Source organism: Peromyscus californicus, unplaced genomic scaffold (genome assembly GCF_007827085.1).
Source record: "Peromyscus californicus insignis strain IS unplaced genomic scaffold, ASM782708v3 Scaffold_16__1_contigs__length_79575227, whole genome shotgun sequence".
In the NCBI taxonomy this organism is placed as follows: Eukaryota; Metazoa; Chordata; class Mammalia; order Rodentia; family Cricetidae; genus Peromyscus; species Peromyscus californicus.
Genome location: NW_026294458.1, coordinates 22,880,881 through 22,895,551, shown reverse-complemented (window position 1 = coordinate 22,895,551; position 14,671 = coordinate 22,880,881). Strand labels below are relative to the sequence as shown.

Below are 14,671 nucleotides of genomic sequence, written 5' to 3'. Positions count from 1 at the left end.
GCCAAGAACATTCTGTAGACTCAATTCCTGCACAGGGCCCTTTTCCTACTTCTGCCCTCCACCCCTCATGCTTAGCTTCCTGCAGGCAAGGCGCTAGGAAGGAGCTGAAGCCCACCTTACTCCCTAGCCAGGGTGACAACTACCCATACTCTGCAACTCCTCTCCCATAAAGCCACTAGGGTAGACATTTCCAGCTAACACAGCATCTGCCAGTGAAACTCAAGACTGTCCATGGTAATCAATCCTGGGCAAGGCTTCAAATATCAGACTGCAGTAACGAATCCCCATTTTCTGACCTGAACTCAAAGGCTGTCCTGACTAGTAAGGGAGGAGGCAGAATTCTGCTTAGGGACTAAGATAACCTTCCCAGTACCTTACACTGGCTTTGAGACCCCACATACACGGAACAGGCTTTAAATTCTCAAGCTGTTTACACGCTGTACCTAAGGCCTCTCTCAACAGCCTGAGGCATACTAAGATAGAGAGACTGCAGTTTCTACATCAGGTTAGGAACAGATCTGCAAAGAGCCTCAGGCCACCCAACAACCATTCTCTTAGTGTACACAGGGAGCCACAGATGCCTGTCTGGGAGAGCAGCTGGACTATGCAGTTAGAACAGGGCACCCAGTCCACATACGGCTGTTTATTGTCTCTCCAGAGAAAGAAACACAAACAGATGAGCACCACACTGTGACCAGAACAGCAGGTGTAGCACACAAGGAGCTGAGATTTCCTGGGGCTCCGGCTGGGGCTGGTGCGGGGGCAATCCCTGAGTCCTTCCTAGAAGAGGAAAGCGATCTAAGCTGAGTTTCAGATGATTACATAGGAACCCACTAGACAGACATGGATTGAGGAAAGACATTCCGGGAAAGGGGACCTGCTGTAGAATGTTATTTCAAGGTGTGTTATTTTCGCTTATGCTCTGGAACGTGTGTTTAATGATGCAAAGATATGTTTGGTGAAATAAAATTCATCTGCATTCAGGAGGCTGAGTCAGCAACTAGCTGACAGGAAGAGGTAGGGAGAAGCCAGGTGAGAAAGGGTTTATAAGAAGGGACAAGAAGTACAGGGCTTTTTGGAGCAAGGAGAGGTGGTGAGCTACTTGCTAGTTAGTCTCTCTGAAGAGCAGAATTCCACCTTAACCTTTGAATCTTGAGTTCTTTAGAGGGACAGAGGTTTAGTTAAGTTCCCTTCGTAGCTTTGCAAGAGTTGGAGCATGAAGGAACAGGTTTTCCTCCAGCTGTGGCCCTTGCGGCCTAACCACTGCTGGGAGCGGCAGAGTTGCAGTTGCTGATTCAGACAGCTGTGGCTTAAAAGGCAGCAACCATTTTTTTAAAAAAGGACAGCAGGGACCAATACATGACAGGGCTTAAAGAGCTTTCCGGGAAAGTATGAGCCCTCTGATGCTCTGAAGAATCAATATATGTGAAAATTTTTCTCTTTCTAATATACCATGTCCACTAAAACCAATGCATTGTTCATTGACGCTGAAAGGCAAGAAATCAAAACATCCTGAAGAAATAAGCCTAAAACAACGCTGAAGAACTTAGTCTAATCTCCTGACTCCTTCGGCCAAAGGAGCACTAATAGATAAGACGCAAATGAAAGACTGCCCATGCTTGCATCTGGCTAGGCAGGAAGTGTAGGCGGGACAAGGAGGAGAATAAAGCTGGGAAGTGGAAGGCTGAGTCAGAGAGACACTGCCAGCCGCCATGATGACAAACAGCATGTGAAGATGCCGGTAAGCCACGAGCCACGTGGCAAGGTATAGATTAATGGAAATGGATTAATTTAAGCTGTAAGAACAGTTAGCAAGAAGCCTGCCACGGCCATACAGTTTGTAACCAATATAAGTCTCTGTGTTTACTTGGTCAGGTCTGAGTGGCTGTGGGACTGGCAGGTGAGAGAGATTCGTCCTGACTGTGGGCCAGGCAGGAAAACTCTAGCTACATGCATCTTCCACCATTAATCCAGGAGAGCATGCCCAGGCAGCCCACTGTCTTAGAAAGAAAGTGAGAAGCACGTGGAACAGAACCACAAGTCCAGATCAGATGACCTAATGCAGTATGGATGATAAAATGATGTTCACTCATATGATAGGATTGAACTGTATGTGGACGAGAATAAACCAAGTAGCAGCTGAGCAGAATTTTGAGTCACAGCACATGCTGCCAGTGTCGAGTTCAAAGACCAGTGAATCCTAAAGTCAGGATATGGAAGGAAAAAAGTATGGGCCCTACAAAATCCTTAGGAGACACCATTTCTTAACTGGCATGCTGACTCCAAGGTGTATTCATTTTGTGAAACTTCATTAGGTTGTATTCTCCAGATGTTTGTACTTCTCTGCACATCTGTTAAATCATTTTTTGTAGTACAAAACAAAAACAGCAAATACTTACTGAGGTTTGGAGACACAGAAGGGCAGTCACCAAGCTCTGCTTTTTTCATGGTTACATCGTGGGCCAGAGTTTCTGCCTTCCCCAGAGGTAGCATCTTGTGGAAATTAGCCATGAAGATCTTTGCCTTGGGGATCACTTGAATAGGACCCACAAAGTAGTTGCTGGTGGCCCATCCAACCACAGTCAGGCACAGGGTAAAGAGCAACAATAATCGTAACCTATGGGAGAGGTGGTACGGTGGCTTACAGCCCATGTCTCTTATTTTGTGAGCAGTGCGTATCTCCGCTTCAGCTGGAGTGGAGACGTTTCCAATCAGACTTTTCCAATCTGACTAAGAAGGTAACGACGACGACAACTTAGGAGCGATGATTGCCATTGCCCAGCAGTTCTGGTCCAGAAACCACCGAAAGGCAGTCACAAAGGATGTGTTGTTTTAGATGGAAATCCTGTCCTAAAATGACAGACCCCAGCACATATTAGAAACCAGATCCCAGTCAAGTCGCAGTCTCGGGGAAACGCTAGCCCATGACAGAGTCCAACAGAGGTAGGGTGGGACAAGAAACACCAGGGGACCCAAACAGAGGAGGTCAACAATCTATGAGGAAAAACAAGTAGAGATCAGTGACTTGGGTTCAGACAGAAACCACAGTTCTACCACATATCAGCCATGAGATCTATTCCCAGTCACCTCACTGAGCCTCGATTTGCTTATCTGGAAAGTGGGGGTAAAATAACACCTACCTAGATAACATCTACTTTCCTACAGGGCTGGACGAGCAAATAAAGTACTGACCACCCTCCTGCCACACTCTAACTCGGCCACCAAATAGTCACCGTCATTCTCACTGCTATTAAAGATACTAGTCCAGGCATGGCCAGTGGCAGCCACCTGGACCACCACTTTATCAATGGTGTTTCTCACGGGTGATAAAGTGTCCTGATTTCATACTTCAATATCATGAGGTGGGATACTATAAATTCGCCTCTAAGAGGAGCTATGCTTAGTTATTAACAAAAATGCAGCTTTTCAGGGTACTTAAGGTCTAGCACCAATACCGGTAAATTCACTAGATGGTAAGAATACTTGCTGAGGACCTGTGGGGCACAGCTTACAACACCCCCACATCCTCTCTGCACCAGCAAAGTCACATTACGCCTCCAATTCTAAACATCTTATCAAGGGAAATGCAGCAAGTACTAAAGTCAGACTCGGGATCATTTCCATAGCCAAACCAACGGGGTAGGAGAGCTCTTTTGAGCACAAGGTGTTAAATCACCAGTGACAAGAAAATAAAGGGAAATGCATACATACATAAAGTATGTATGCCAGCCCCCTTGAGGTCCTCATCAGAGCTGGCTGGCACTCTCCCTGATGGGAACTACGGCTCCCTGTGCACACTAAGAGACCTGTCTGCCAGGTGACCTGGGGCTCTTTGCGGGCCTGTTCTTCTTAGGCAGCCTCACAGACTGCAGTCCCTCAGCCTCACCCCTGCTCGACTATTACAAGAAAACACCATGACTTCAGTTCTCCCACTTCTGGAGGCTTTCTGGCAATCTCAGATTGGGGTCCAGTAGGGCTAGCCTCTAGTTAGGGGCCCTCGTACTGTTAAATCCCCAAAGGCTTTTCCTTGTTATTTATGTATACACACACAGAGAGAGGGAGGAAGAGAGAGAGAGAGAAGATTAAAATCCAGATTGCATATCTCTTGTTCTTTTTATACGACTATTAATCCCAACATGAAAGCTGTATCTTCATGGCCTTACCTTAACCTAAATGTCCCAAAGGAGTGGGGTACTTGTGCCCCACCGCTAAGTACCATCACATTGGGAACTAAGACTTCAATACATATGGAAAATGGGAACGGGCAAACAATTCTCTGTAAGAATTTTAGTTTTTAAAATGACATTTACCTATGGGGCTGGGCACAGAGGTTCAAGGACAGCTTGTGGGAACTGTTGTTCACGCATTACATCGTGTGGGCCCCAAGGGTGAAACTGGGGTGTCAGACTCACCAGCAAGCACCCTGACCCACTAAACCAGCCCACAAAGGCCAATTAACCTGCCCAGGACCACATACCTGGTTAAAGAGGGGAAGTGGGTGTAAGCCCCTGTGTTCATCAACCACACCCCTCATGTGGGCAGTTCATTTCTTTCCTTCATGCCTGGATAGGCTCAATGCATGCAACTGAAACATCCAGGTGCCTCTTGTGGCCCTCTCACTCTCCTACATCTTCCTGTCCCTCTCCTTGGGACTAGTTCAAATGCCTTTCTGGAGACCTGCTCTCTTCCTCTCAGTTGGCAGGAAGCCATCAGGATTCTGGGCCAGCTAGACAAACCCTTACGGACTGGTGAACTTCTTTTCGGGAAACTTAAATGTGGGAATTGGTGATCATGTTTTATAAGAGTCTTTTGTAAATATGGCCTTTGAACACTGCTTTTCTAAAAGCTAGTTATGGAAATACTGCCTGGAAATTCTCAATGAATTAAAGGAACCTACGATCACAAAATGAATGCAGTGTAAGGAGCAGAAAAGATTTTTTTAAAAACACACATGTAGCTCTCTCATTTACAGGATGTGGGGAGGCTTGACTTAATTTTAAAACCTGGCCGGGCCAGGTGGTGCTGGCACACGCATTTAATCCCAGCTCTTGGGAGGCAGAGGCAGGAGGATCTCTGTGAGTTTGAGGTCAGCCTAAGTCTCAGAGCAAATTTCAGGACAGCCAGGGCTACACAGAGAAACCCTGACTTGAAAAAAAACAAAATAAGTGAATAAATAAGTAAATAACTACAGGGGGTAAGGGTGAGGTCTGAAAACTTCATACCTTCTGTTCAATTTTTCTGTGAATCTAAAATTGCACTAAATGATTTTTTTAAGATTGTATTCATAATTATGTATATGCCTGTGTATGGGTATATGCGTGTGAGTGCAGGTGCCAACAGAGACCAGAAAAGAGTATCAAGTCCCCTGCAGCTGAAGTTACAGGCAGCTGTGAGCTGCCCAATGTGGGTGCTAGGAACCAAATATGAATCCTCTGGAAGAGAAATAGGTAGTCTTAACCACTGAGCCATCTCACCAGCCTTAAAAATATTTTTTAAGAATTCTACCTGAGAACTAAAGAGCTATGAATAATGACAAACTCATATTTCTGAACTGCAATATATGGAATTTGTTCAAAGACAAGACACTTACGCTCAAAGCAAAGAGTGTGACTAATGCTTAATAATTAGGCCTCCATTCCTAATCCCGCTTGAGACTAAATCTGGCCCAGGTAAAAAAATAATCACTTACCCCTTATAAGCTTAAGTGTCTTCCATAAAACTGATGATACAGAAGAAAGTTCAAGGTTAAAACTTGTTTCTGTGGGGGAAAAGAACAGACGAAGTGGTTAAAACGCCTCTCTGTGCTCAAGAGGGATCTCCCACCCCATTCTCGGCATGTCAGCTAAGTGACCAGAGACTTGGGGACAACCTCTCTCCACAGTTCCCTAGCTTATGTAAAGCTTGGGAGGTTGGAACATACTCACTTCATAATGATGTTGTAAGAATTTAAAGAGAAGGCACACCCAAACACCTGCCATATATTCCCGGAGCTACAAGCATTTGTCATCTATCACTCTAACTCATGTGTTATCAGAATATTAGCCAAAATAATAACCATAACGTTGCTGAAGTACAGATACTTTTAACAATAATGTCCACATTTCTTTAATGAGTATATAATACTTTTATCAGTAAAAACAGGGTGGCTTTTCAAAAGGAAATTATCTCTAGGGCCGGTGACTCCCAGATGGTGCTCGGGAAGGCACCATCGGGCTTATTTGTCCTATTCCTTAAATAACTGTGAGACTCTCCCTCTTCCCAGAGCCATTCTTGTATTTAATCAAGACACTGATATGGGATATGACAGAGCAATCTGCAGAAAGCAAATTCAGACAACATCAAGGAACTATTTTAGGATGACCCTCACCCACCTTTCCCTTCTAGAAATCTGCCTTAGACTTTGTTTTTATTTTCTCTTCCCTCAACACATCAACTGCACTCTGAGCACCTGCCACTTTTAAGCACAGGCTCAGACATCCACGGGCCAGAAAGGGAAGTATTGCCTTTATTTAGTTCAGTCTTTTCCCAGACCTTAAATGTCTGCAACTTGTTTTTCAAATATGCTTGCCCCTCCTCACTCCAAAGAAGAGTAACACATGAAACAAAATTGGTAAAACATTGAGCTAGGTATGTGATATTAACCTAAGGGCCCTTGTCTTTCTATGTCTGTGTTTTTTAAACTTTCCATAATAATAAAAACAACCTAATATGGAAGTTATAACCAATAGCAACGTGGCATAAACATCCGTTCTCGGGAGATCTCTTAGCAATACACCCTCTCGGTGCCTCCACAGCAGATACGGTGGGTACCACACATTTATGCACTAAGTGTTCTCATTGCACCAGACAGAAAGGATGTGGTGGCATTCAGAACACTAACGTCAGCATCTCAATACCTCTGAGGCTACCCACATGTACCACAGACAGGGTGTGTGAGTGGGCACGTAGCCCTGGACACTTGGTTCTGCTGCTTGAGACTCTCTGGGGCAGCACAGAGGAAAAGCTGATGACTGGTACTCCACCAGAGCTCCCAGGAACTGACTACTTCTGAGTAACCATTATCCTGAAGCCTATGGCACCTTTGAGGTAAGAATGGGATAGAAATGATAACAACCATTACCACATAGGAGTCAGCACAATGGCTTCTCAGATAAGGGCACCTGTCACCAAGTTTGCCAAACTGAATTTGATCTCTAGAACTCACATGGTAGAAGGATAGAACTCACTCCCACAAGTTGTCTTCTGACCTCCACACATGTGCAGAGGTGGCTTGCACAAACGCACACACTCACTAAATAAACAAGTATTAAAATTTAAGTCATTTCAACTTCCACACTGGAAACGTTTAATAATATTTTTTAATGTGGCCCTGTATTTTAACACACAGAATACAATGAATTTCCATGAGTATATACTGATATAAGTAATGTAATAAAGAAAGGGATAGGAGACAAAAAGGTAGCTCTCTCTTACAGGAAATTTCCAATTTAGGAGCCAGGAATAAAAAAATCAAATACTACAGCCATCATTGCTTCCAGCCAGTTTCACCAATGGACATTAAAATTAATGGAGGAAATTTGAGGATGAACAGTTTTGTGCTCTGCTTAGCTGCAAAGACTCTCCGTCAAGTGCTAACCACAAGTGGGAATTACACAGAGGAACTAACATAATCTTAAAGAGGCTATCACATCACCAGGTGAGACCTGCCCACCTTGCAAACCTGTTAATATTGTATTGACAAATAAAGACCATCAACAGTATTGAGAAATGAAGTCTAGATAGTATTGATAAGAGGTCTTGTGGCTGTGTAAAGGGGTTACTATATTAGAAGAAGCTAGATGAATGTTCTCTAGCATTTTCAAAACTTTTAAGCAACCTAAAATTAAAGTATTATAAAATGTTAAAAAAAATCATAAAGTCAGAATCTGAGTATAGCTCCAGTTAACTCAATTCTGAAAAAGATTCCAACTCTGTGTATTCCTGATGCCTCAAATCAACCTAACACATAACTTTCTAAGATACACTATATGAATAAGGATATGACATAATTCAAGCCTACTGAAGAAAGGGAGACTATATTTAAGAGAGAGACAGACAGAGAGACAGAGAGGAAGGAGGGAGGGGGAAGAGAGGGGAGGAAGGAGAGAGGGGGAAGAGAAAGAGAGGAAGAAGAGGGGGGAAGAGAGAGAGAAGGAGAGAGGGGGAAGAGAGAGAGAAGGAAAGAGGGGGAAGAGAGAGGAAGAATAGAGGGGGAACAGAGAGGGGGAGAGGAAGAGAGAGAGAATGTGGAAAACAGAGATTAAGGAGGAAGAAAAGGGATTAAACAGATACAAAGTATCATCTTAGAAGTTTAACAATTGAAAAGGCTCACTTTAGCACCCTTCCATTTACCTTTCTAAAGCAGCTCTGGATGACACCCACCACCTCAGCTCATCCCTTCTGTGAACCCAAGTTGTACTGTGGGAGCTGCTCCTAACTTTCTGTCCGATAGTGCACAGTCTTAAGATAATGGGCTTAGAAAAGAACTATTTGGGCTCACAGTGTGACCTGGTTCAGCCCATGGTCGATTGGCCTCGTTGTTTATGGGCTGTGGTGAGGCCACCTATCATGGTAGGCAGCCTGTAGGAAGCACAAGTTCTTACCTTGGAGCCAAAAAGTAAGAGAAAGAGGAAGGGGCAAGGATCCACTACCCCCGTCAAGGGCATGCGTGTGGCTCCCCAAGACCCATTTTATAACCAAAGTTGCCAGGAAACAGTCAGGAAACATGAAGTAAGCCCAACTAGCAAATGACTGAAGTTGTTTTATGTAATATACGTTTGCAGAAGTCACAAGAATTTCCACTGGGAGTTTTCAGTAGAGGCTCACTGAGTCTGTCTTTCTATGCCATTCCCAGCTCTCTGAGAACTCTGCAGCGGGGTCAGTAGACGTTCACCTTCTGGTTGCAGGAGAACACGGGCCACAGAATCAAGTAGGCAGGGCTCACAGAAACTGAAGTGACAAGTATGGACCTGTATGGGTCTGAGCCAGGACCTCTGCATATACCTTACAGTTGTGTAGCTTGGTGTTATCAGGACTCCTTACAATGGGAGTGGGGGAGGGGAATGACACTTTTCTCTGCACTTGGGGCCCTTTCCCTCCTACTGGGTTGCATGTCCAGCTGTGATATGAGGGTTTGTGCCCAGTCTTATTGTAACTTGTTAGGCCATGTTGGGTGGATATCCTCGAGAGGCCTGTTTGGGTTTTTTGTTTTGTTTTGTTTTGTTTTGGGGGTTTTTGTTTTTTAAGAGAAACAGGAGGAGTTGATTTGGGGGAGAAGGGAGATGGGGGAGGAACTGGAAGGGGAGGAAGAGGGGAAATTTTGGTAGGGATGTATTGTATGAAAGAACAAATTAAAAAATAAAAAAAAAAACTCCACCTTCTGCAGTCATTACAGGTCAGGTCTACCCATGGCCCTAAGAGCTGAGAAGCTCTGAGATAATTTGGGGGGAAAAAAAACAGGCCTCTGATATCTCAAAGTGATAGTTCAACTTCTTACCAAGTGTGTGACTGTTTACAGGTGAGTAATCTGGATTCTCTGAGTGTATCTGCCATTTATTTAAAAGCATTTCTCATCTGTGGCTCCAAATGTGCTTTGGCGGCTCTCTCAAGGAGTGTAGAAAGCGGCAGATTTCCAAATTCCACTCCAGAACTGAGAGATCCAAACAGCTACATCTGAGACCCGGACTGAAACTTATACAAGAGGTGACTCGTACACGCAGTGAAGTCTGAGATCCAGTGAAAGAGAATGGGCCCGGGACGAAAGAGAACCCTGAGATACATCAGTTAAGGAAAAACAGTAAGAAGATATGTGAAAATGGGATGCTTAAAATGCATTTTGCTATACATAAAACTCTTGATTCCATCATTGAGTGTATGATCAGAGGAGATAGTGGTATTGATATCAGCATTGCTAAAATAACAAAATCTTGAAATGAACCTAAAAGTTAATAACAGGAACCTGATTTGACTGACAGAGTAAATCCTAGAACATATGCTTTTATTAAAAGGGTGTATAATGACTGGAGTTCAGTCAATAAAGTACTTACCATATAAGAACCTGATGTTGATCCATAGAATCCACCTAAAAGAGCCAGGCATGCTGACACAGGCTTTTAACCCATGACACAAGTGGCTGTCCCCTGGCCTCCTCATGCAAGTGTGCACATAAGTGTGCACATGAGCATGCACACCCCAAAGTGGGTGTTTAAAAGACACTAACTATGGTAGAAGGGCTCACCATAGACAAGTAGGAAAAAAAACCATAAAGATGTCATAAAACACAATCCCAATTCTACAACATATGTGTGTGTGCATGTCTTCTTCTACCTGTACAAAATAGTAGAAATAGTCACTGAGACAAATCTGAGAAAGTTTCTAATTCAGGGTTGGGGGTGGCTCATTACCAGAAACAATGTTGTTGCTTTCTGGTAAAAGTAACTAATTGTCCATTAAAATATTCTAAAATTTTAAAATGCCATTATTATAGCCAATATATTAAATCCCAGGAAGTGACGGCTGGACAGAGAAAGGTATGTAAGGTGTGAGGAAACAGGAACTAAAGCAGTTCAGCTGAGACCCTTTTGGGTGAGGACTCAGAGGCTTTCATCTCCTCTCTCTCCGGTTGGAATGTCCCGCCTAACTTTATTCTGCCTCACCATTGGCCAAACAGCTTTATTTATCAACCAATCAGAGCAACACATATTCACAGCGTACAGAAAGACATCCCACAGCACCTGTCTACACACACACACACACACACACACACACACACACACACACACACACACACAGCTGTCAGTGAACTTCCGCACTAGCCAGAGAACCGTAACCCTGTGTACTCTTCTTAAAGTTCCTATTCCTGGGTCCACACCCAAAGGTTTTGTTCCAATGGTCTGGGGCGGAGCCAAGAAATTTATATTTTAAACAGGAACCTGGATAATTCTGACACACACCATTGTTCACTGATGGTTTAAAAAAAAAAAAAAAAAAAAAAAGACTAGACTAGCCAGGAGTCACCTGTGGTTCATGGCTATAATAGCAGTACTGAGAAGACTGGAGCGGAAGAATCGCCGCCCCACCACCACCACCAACTCCCAGGCCAGTCTGGACTGTAATTGCGAGTTCCAGGCCAGGACTGACTTGCTTCGGATGTCCCCACTGTGGATAAAAGGTCTTTAGGAGAGATTCGGTGGTTGATTCCCAAGGCATTTGGACGAATCTCCAGATAAAGCACACACCATAACTAGCCCAGCTTAGAAAAGGTACTAAATACTTACATCAAGTGGCACATAAGATGTAATAAACCGAGTCGCTGTTAGGGCCCTGCCTACCTACTCTTCCTCAGTCAGTTCAGCATGGTCAGCAATTCTCTTTGAGATTGTTTTTAACCCTCAAAACTGTGGACCTCTCTCCAGTGCGGTCAGGGACACAAACGTTTGTGCTATCTCATGGAGTTTTCAGTGTCCACAGAGCCCAAACCCGTTCTTTAAAACTAACTTGAAGAAGAAGAAGAAGAAGAAGAAGAAGAGGAGGAGGAGGAGGAGGAGGAGGAGGAGGAGGAGGAGGAGGAGGAGGAGGAAGAAAACCAACCAACAAAGCATTGTCTCCTTTCCTGGAGACAGGTTCCATCACTCTCTGGCAGGGTGCTGGAACAGCTTTCCAAAACACTCTATCTTAAATTTCACTTTCTCAACCTGAGATTTAAGTTTCTTACACATACACATACACATACACATACACATACACATACACATACACATACACATACACATACACATACACATACACATACACATACACATACACATACACATACACACAGAGAGAGAGAGAGAGAGAGAGAGAGAGAGAGAGAGAGAGAGAGAGAGAGAGAGAGCGCTAATTGTTTTTAAAATGAGACAGAGGCCTTTTCTCAGCTCTCAAATTACCTTCTTTCTGCTCTTTCATCACCAAAACAGTGGGGAGACCAGTCAGAACCTGAGCAGCTGGCCACACTTTGCAACCACAAGCGCCCTCAGAATCTTAAGTTTACTGCCCCCAAAGGCCTTCGCTAGGTATTTATCACCCACACCCTTCAACACCCGAACCCCAAACCAAGAGTTAATCACCTTTATCTAAGAAAAGCCAGAACATCAAGAGATACGGATCCACAGACCCTAGAGGGATCAGATGCCCGACCCACAGCAGGTGTGTCTCAAGTCCTTCAAATCCCCGGTGACTACCTCCTGCTGAGGACGCTCAGCGCTCGCCCGGCCCTCACCTGTGCAGCTCCACTGAGCTGTCTCCCCAGGTGAAACCTTGTCTAACCCTGACCCACAAGGATGGGCCTTTTCCTGGTGGAGGAGCCTGAGCCAGCACCGGGACGCTGGACGCTGCGGATGCGCCTTGCATCTCCCCATCTGCGCGCAACATCTCCCCGGTCCTGGGCGTTTGGGGCGCCGGCACCCGAACCGGAGCCAGAGCCGGAGCCCGAGCCCGAGGGGGAGCCCCGCCGAGGTGGGCCTCTGCCGGTCCCCCAGCCCCGCCGGCCGCTCGCCAGGCTGGACCGCCGCATCGAGGCCTGACCGCGCCGACTCCGCGCCCGCCCGGCCCTCTCCGATGGACCCACCAGCCCCGCAGCCCGGCGAGCACCGCTCGGAGCGCGCAGCCGCGGATCTCCAGCCCCTAGTACTCACCCCGACGCGGCCACCGTGAGGCCGCCCGGGGAAGGGGAGGTGGTGAGGAGCAGCCCCAAGGATCTCCCTCCTGGACTGCGCCGCCAGGAGGCGGCCCTAGAGGCCCGGCTCCGCCTCGAGCGCAATGCCATCGGGGGCGGGTCGGCCCGCTTCTCCCGGGACTTGGCGCCACCGGCCGGCCGGGCCAGCCCCATCAACGCGCTGCGGGGGCTTGAGAAAAAGAAAGGATGCACAGCTCAGCCTTTGGGGGATCACAAACCTTATTGCCATTAGCGACATCCCCCGGGGCCGTCACCGGAACCTGGAAAAGAGATTGAAACCCCCTGCTTTACACAGCAGGAAAATGACGCTTTGGACTCGCAGGAATGTGCAAGCCTTTCGCTTCTCTGGGCAACGCGGAGTGAAGAGTGGCCGAAGGCCACATCCTAGAATCCAGAGGTCTGCAGTTCCGTGTTTACTTTGCGTGACTTTACCAGGCGACATCGTCGTCTACAAAGTTCACGCTCGAGAACCCTGAAATGGAGGGGGGGGGGGAAGCTCTTCACCCTTCAGAACGTTTTAAGTAAGTTTACAATTTTATGTTGGGCTGAATTCATAACTGATCTGGGCCAAGGGTTGGACCTACATTTAGCAACTCTAAAGTCCCGACAGGTTGCAGCCTTCTCAGCCATGCATTGTACCAAATTGAAGACAGAAAGATGTTTACACTAAAAATTTGATTGGAAAAATAATGGTGGGCTCTGCTTAGGCACACAGGACAGCAGACCACATGCTACCAGCTCTCTCAGAAAAATTATATGAAAACCACCCCCATCCATTTCCCTCTAAAGCAGCGATTCTCGTCTCAACCTTGCGGGTCGCGACCCTTTCACAGGGGTCGCGTATCAAATATCCTGCATATTAGCTATTTACATTACAATCCATAACAGTAGCAAAAATTACAGTTATGAAGTAGCAATGAAATAATTCTATGGCTGGGGGTCACCGCCACATGAGGGACCGCGTTAAAGGGTCACAGCGTTAGGAAGGCTGAGAACCACTGCCCTCAAGGAGCAAACTGTGAAGCAGCCCTGAGGCACTGAGCTTTAAACAGATCTAAGGCCATTCTGATCACGTGTCCTAGTCATCACTGTGACATGGGAGTGACACACACATCCTGGAGCCTGAGCCTCCTGCCTTACTAGAGAGGTCCCGGGACTGCTGTGATCTGGGCAGAAGCAATGGAAACTCCCTGTAGAGGACTGGTCCCAATTTGGTCCCATGGATACAAGTTAACAATTTTTAATGTTTCATTTATTTATGTATTTCATTACTGTGTAGTGCTAAGGACAGGAATCCAAGGCCTGGGCTACCTGAGACAAACTACCACCCAACTACACATTACCATCACCACTCCCAGCCTCTCCTCACAAGCACACCTTGAGTCCAAAATCCTTTTAAAATCATCATACCAGTTAGTTTTATATCAACTTGACATAAACTAGAGTCATCTGGGAAGATGGAACTGCAAGTGAGGAATGGCCTCCATTAGACCAGCCTGTGGGTCTGTGGATTCATTTTCCCGATTACAAGTTCCTGTGGGAAGGCCACCACATAAGTGGTGTAACCCCTGGACAGGTGGTTCTGGGCTATACAAGAAAGTAAAGTGAGCAAGCCAGCAAACAGAGTTCCTTCATGGTCTCTGTCACGGTCTCTGCCTTGGCTTCTCTCAATGATACACTGTAACACATGAGAGTAAATAAAAACCTTTCTTCCCCTGGTTACTTTTGGTCATGGTGTTTGTTTATCACAATGCCAATAAACTAGAACAATCACCAAGCCAAGGGGCCACATGTGAATGACAGCCAAGGTAATACCCCCACAGAACTACCTCCCCACCCAGAGAGATGGTAAAAGAAAAGCTTTTAACTAATTGAATTTAACATGCTTTGAACTGCTAGACATCCATGAATCAGGCT

The 14,671-nt window shown here is 45.8% G+C and overlaps 1 protein-coding gene across 7 annotated transcripts in view; it reads right to left on the bottom strand.

The window, feature by feature from the left end:
- The window catches only part of B4galt4 (beta-1,4-galactosyltransferase 4), a 31,456-nt gene extending 17,036 nt beyond the window's left edge, over positions 1 to 14,420 (bottom strand). The window contains exons 1-4 of one of the 7 annotated variants that reach the window (XM_052740689.1): positions 12,714 to 12,930; positions 9,536 to 9,808; positions 5,690 to 5,758; positions 2,400 to 2,850 (exon numbers count right to left, since the gene is read on the bottom strand). In XM_052740689.1, coding sequence (XP_052596649.1) covers positions 2,400 to 2,652 — 253 coding nt within the window. In that variant the 5' untranslated portion in view covers positions 2,653 to 2,850; positions 5,690 to 5,758; positions 9,536 to 9,808; positions 12,714 to 12,930. Of the gene's footprint in view, positions 1 to 2,399; positions 2,851 to 5,689; positions 5,759 to 9,535; positions 9,809 to 12,146; positions 12,272 to 12,298; positions 12,687 to 12,713; positions 12,935 to 12,972 lie in introns of those variants that run through there. The other 6 variants (XM_052740688.1, XR_008218821.1, XM_052740690.1 and 3 more) reach the window with 6 other exon arrangements.
- Between the last annotated feature and the right edge of the window lie 251 nt (positions 14,421 to 14,671).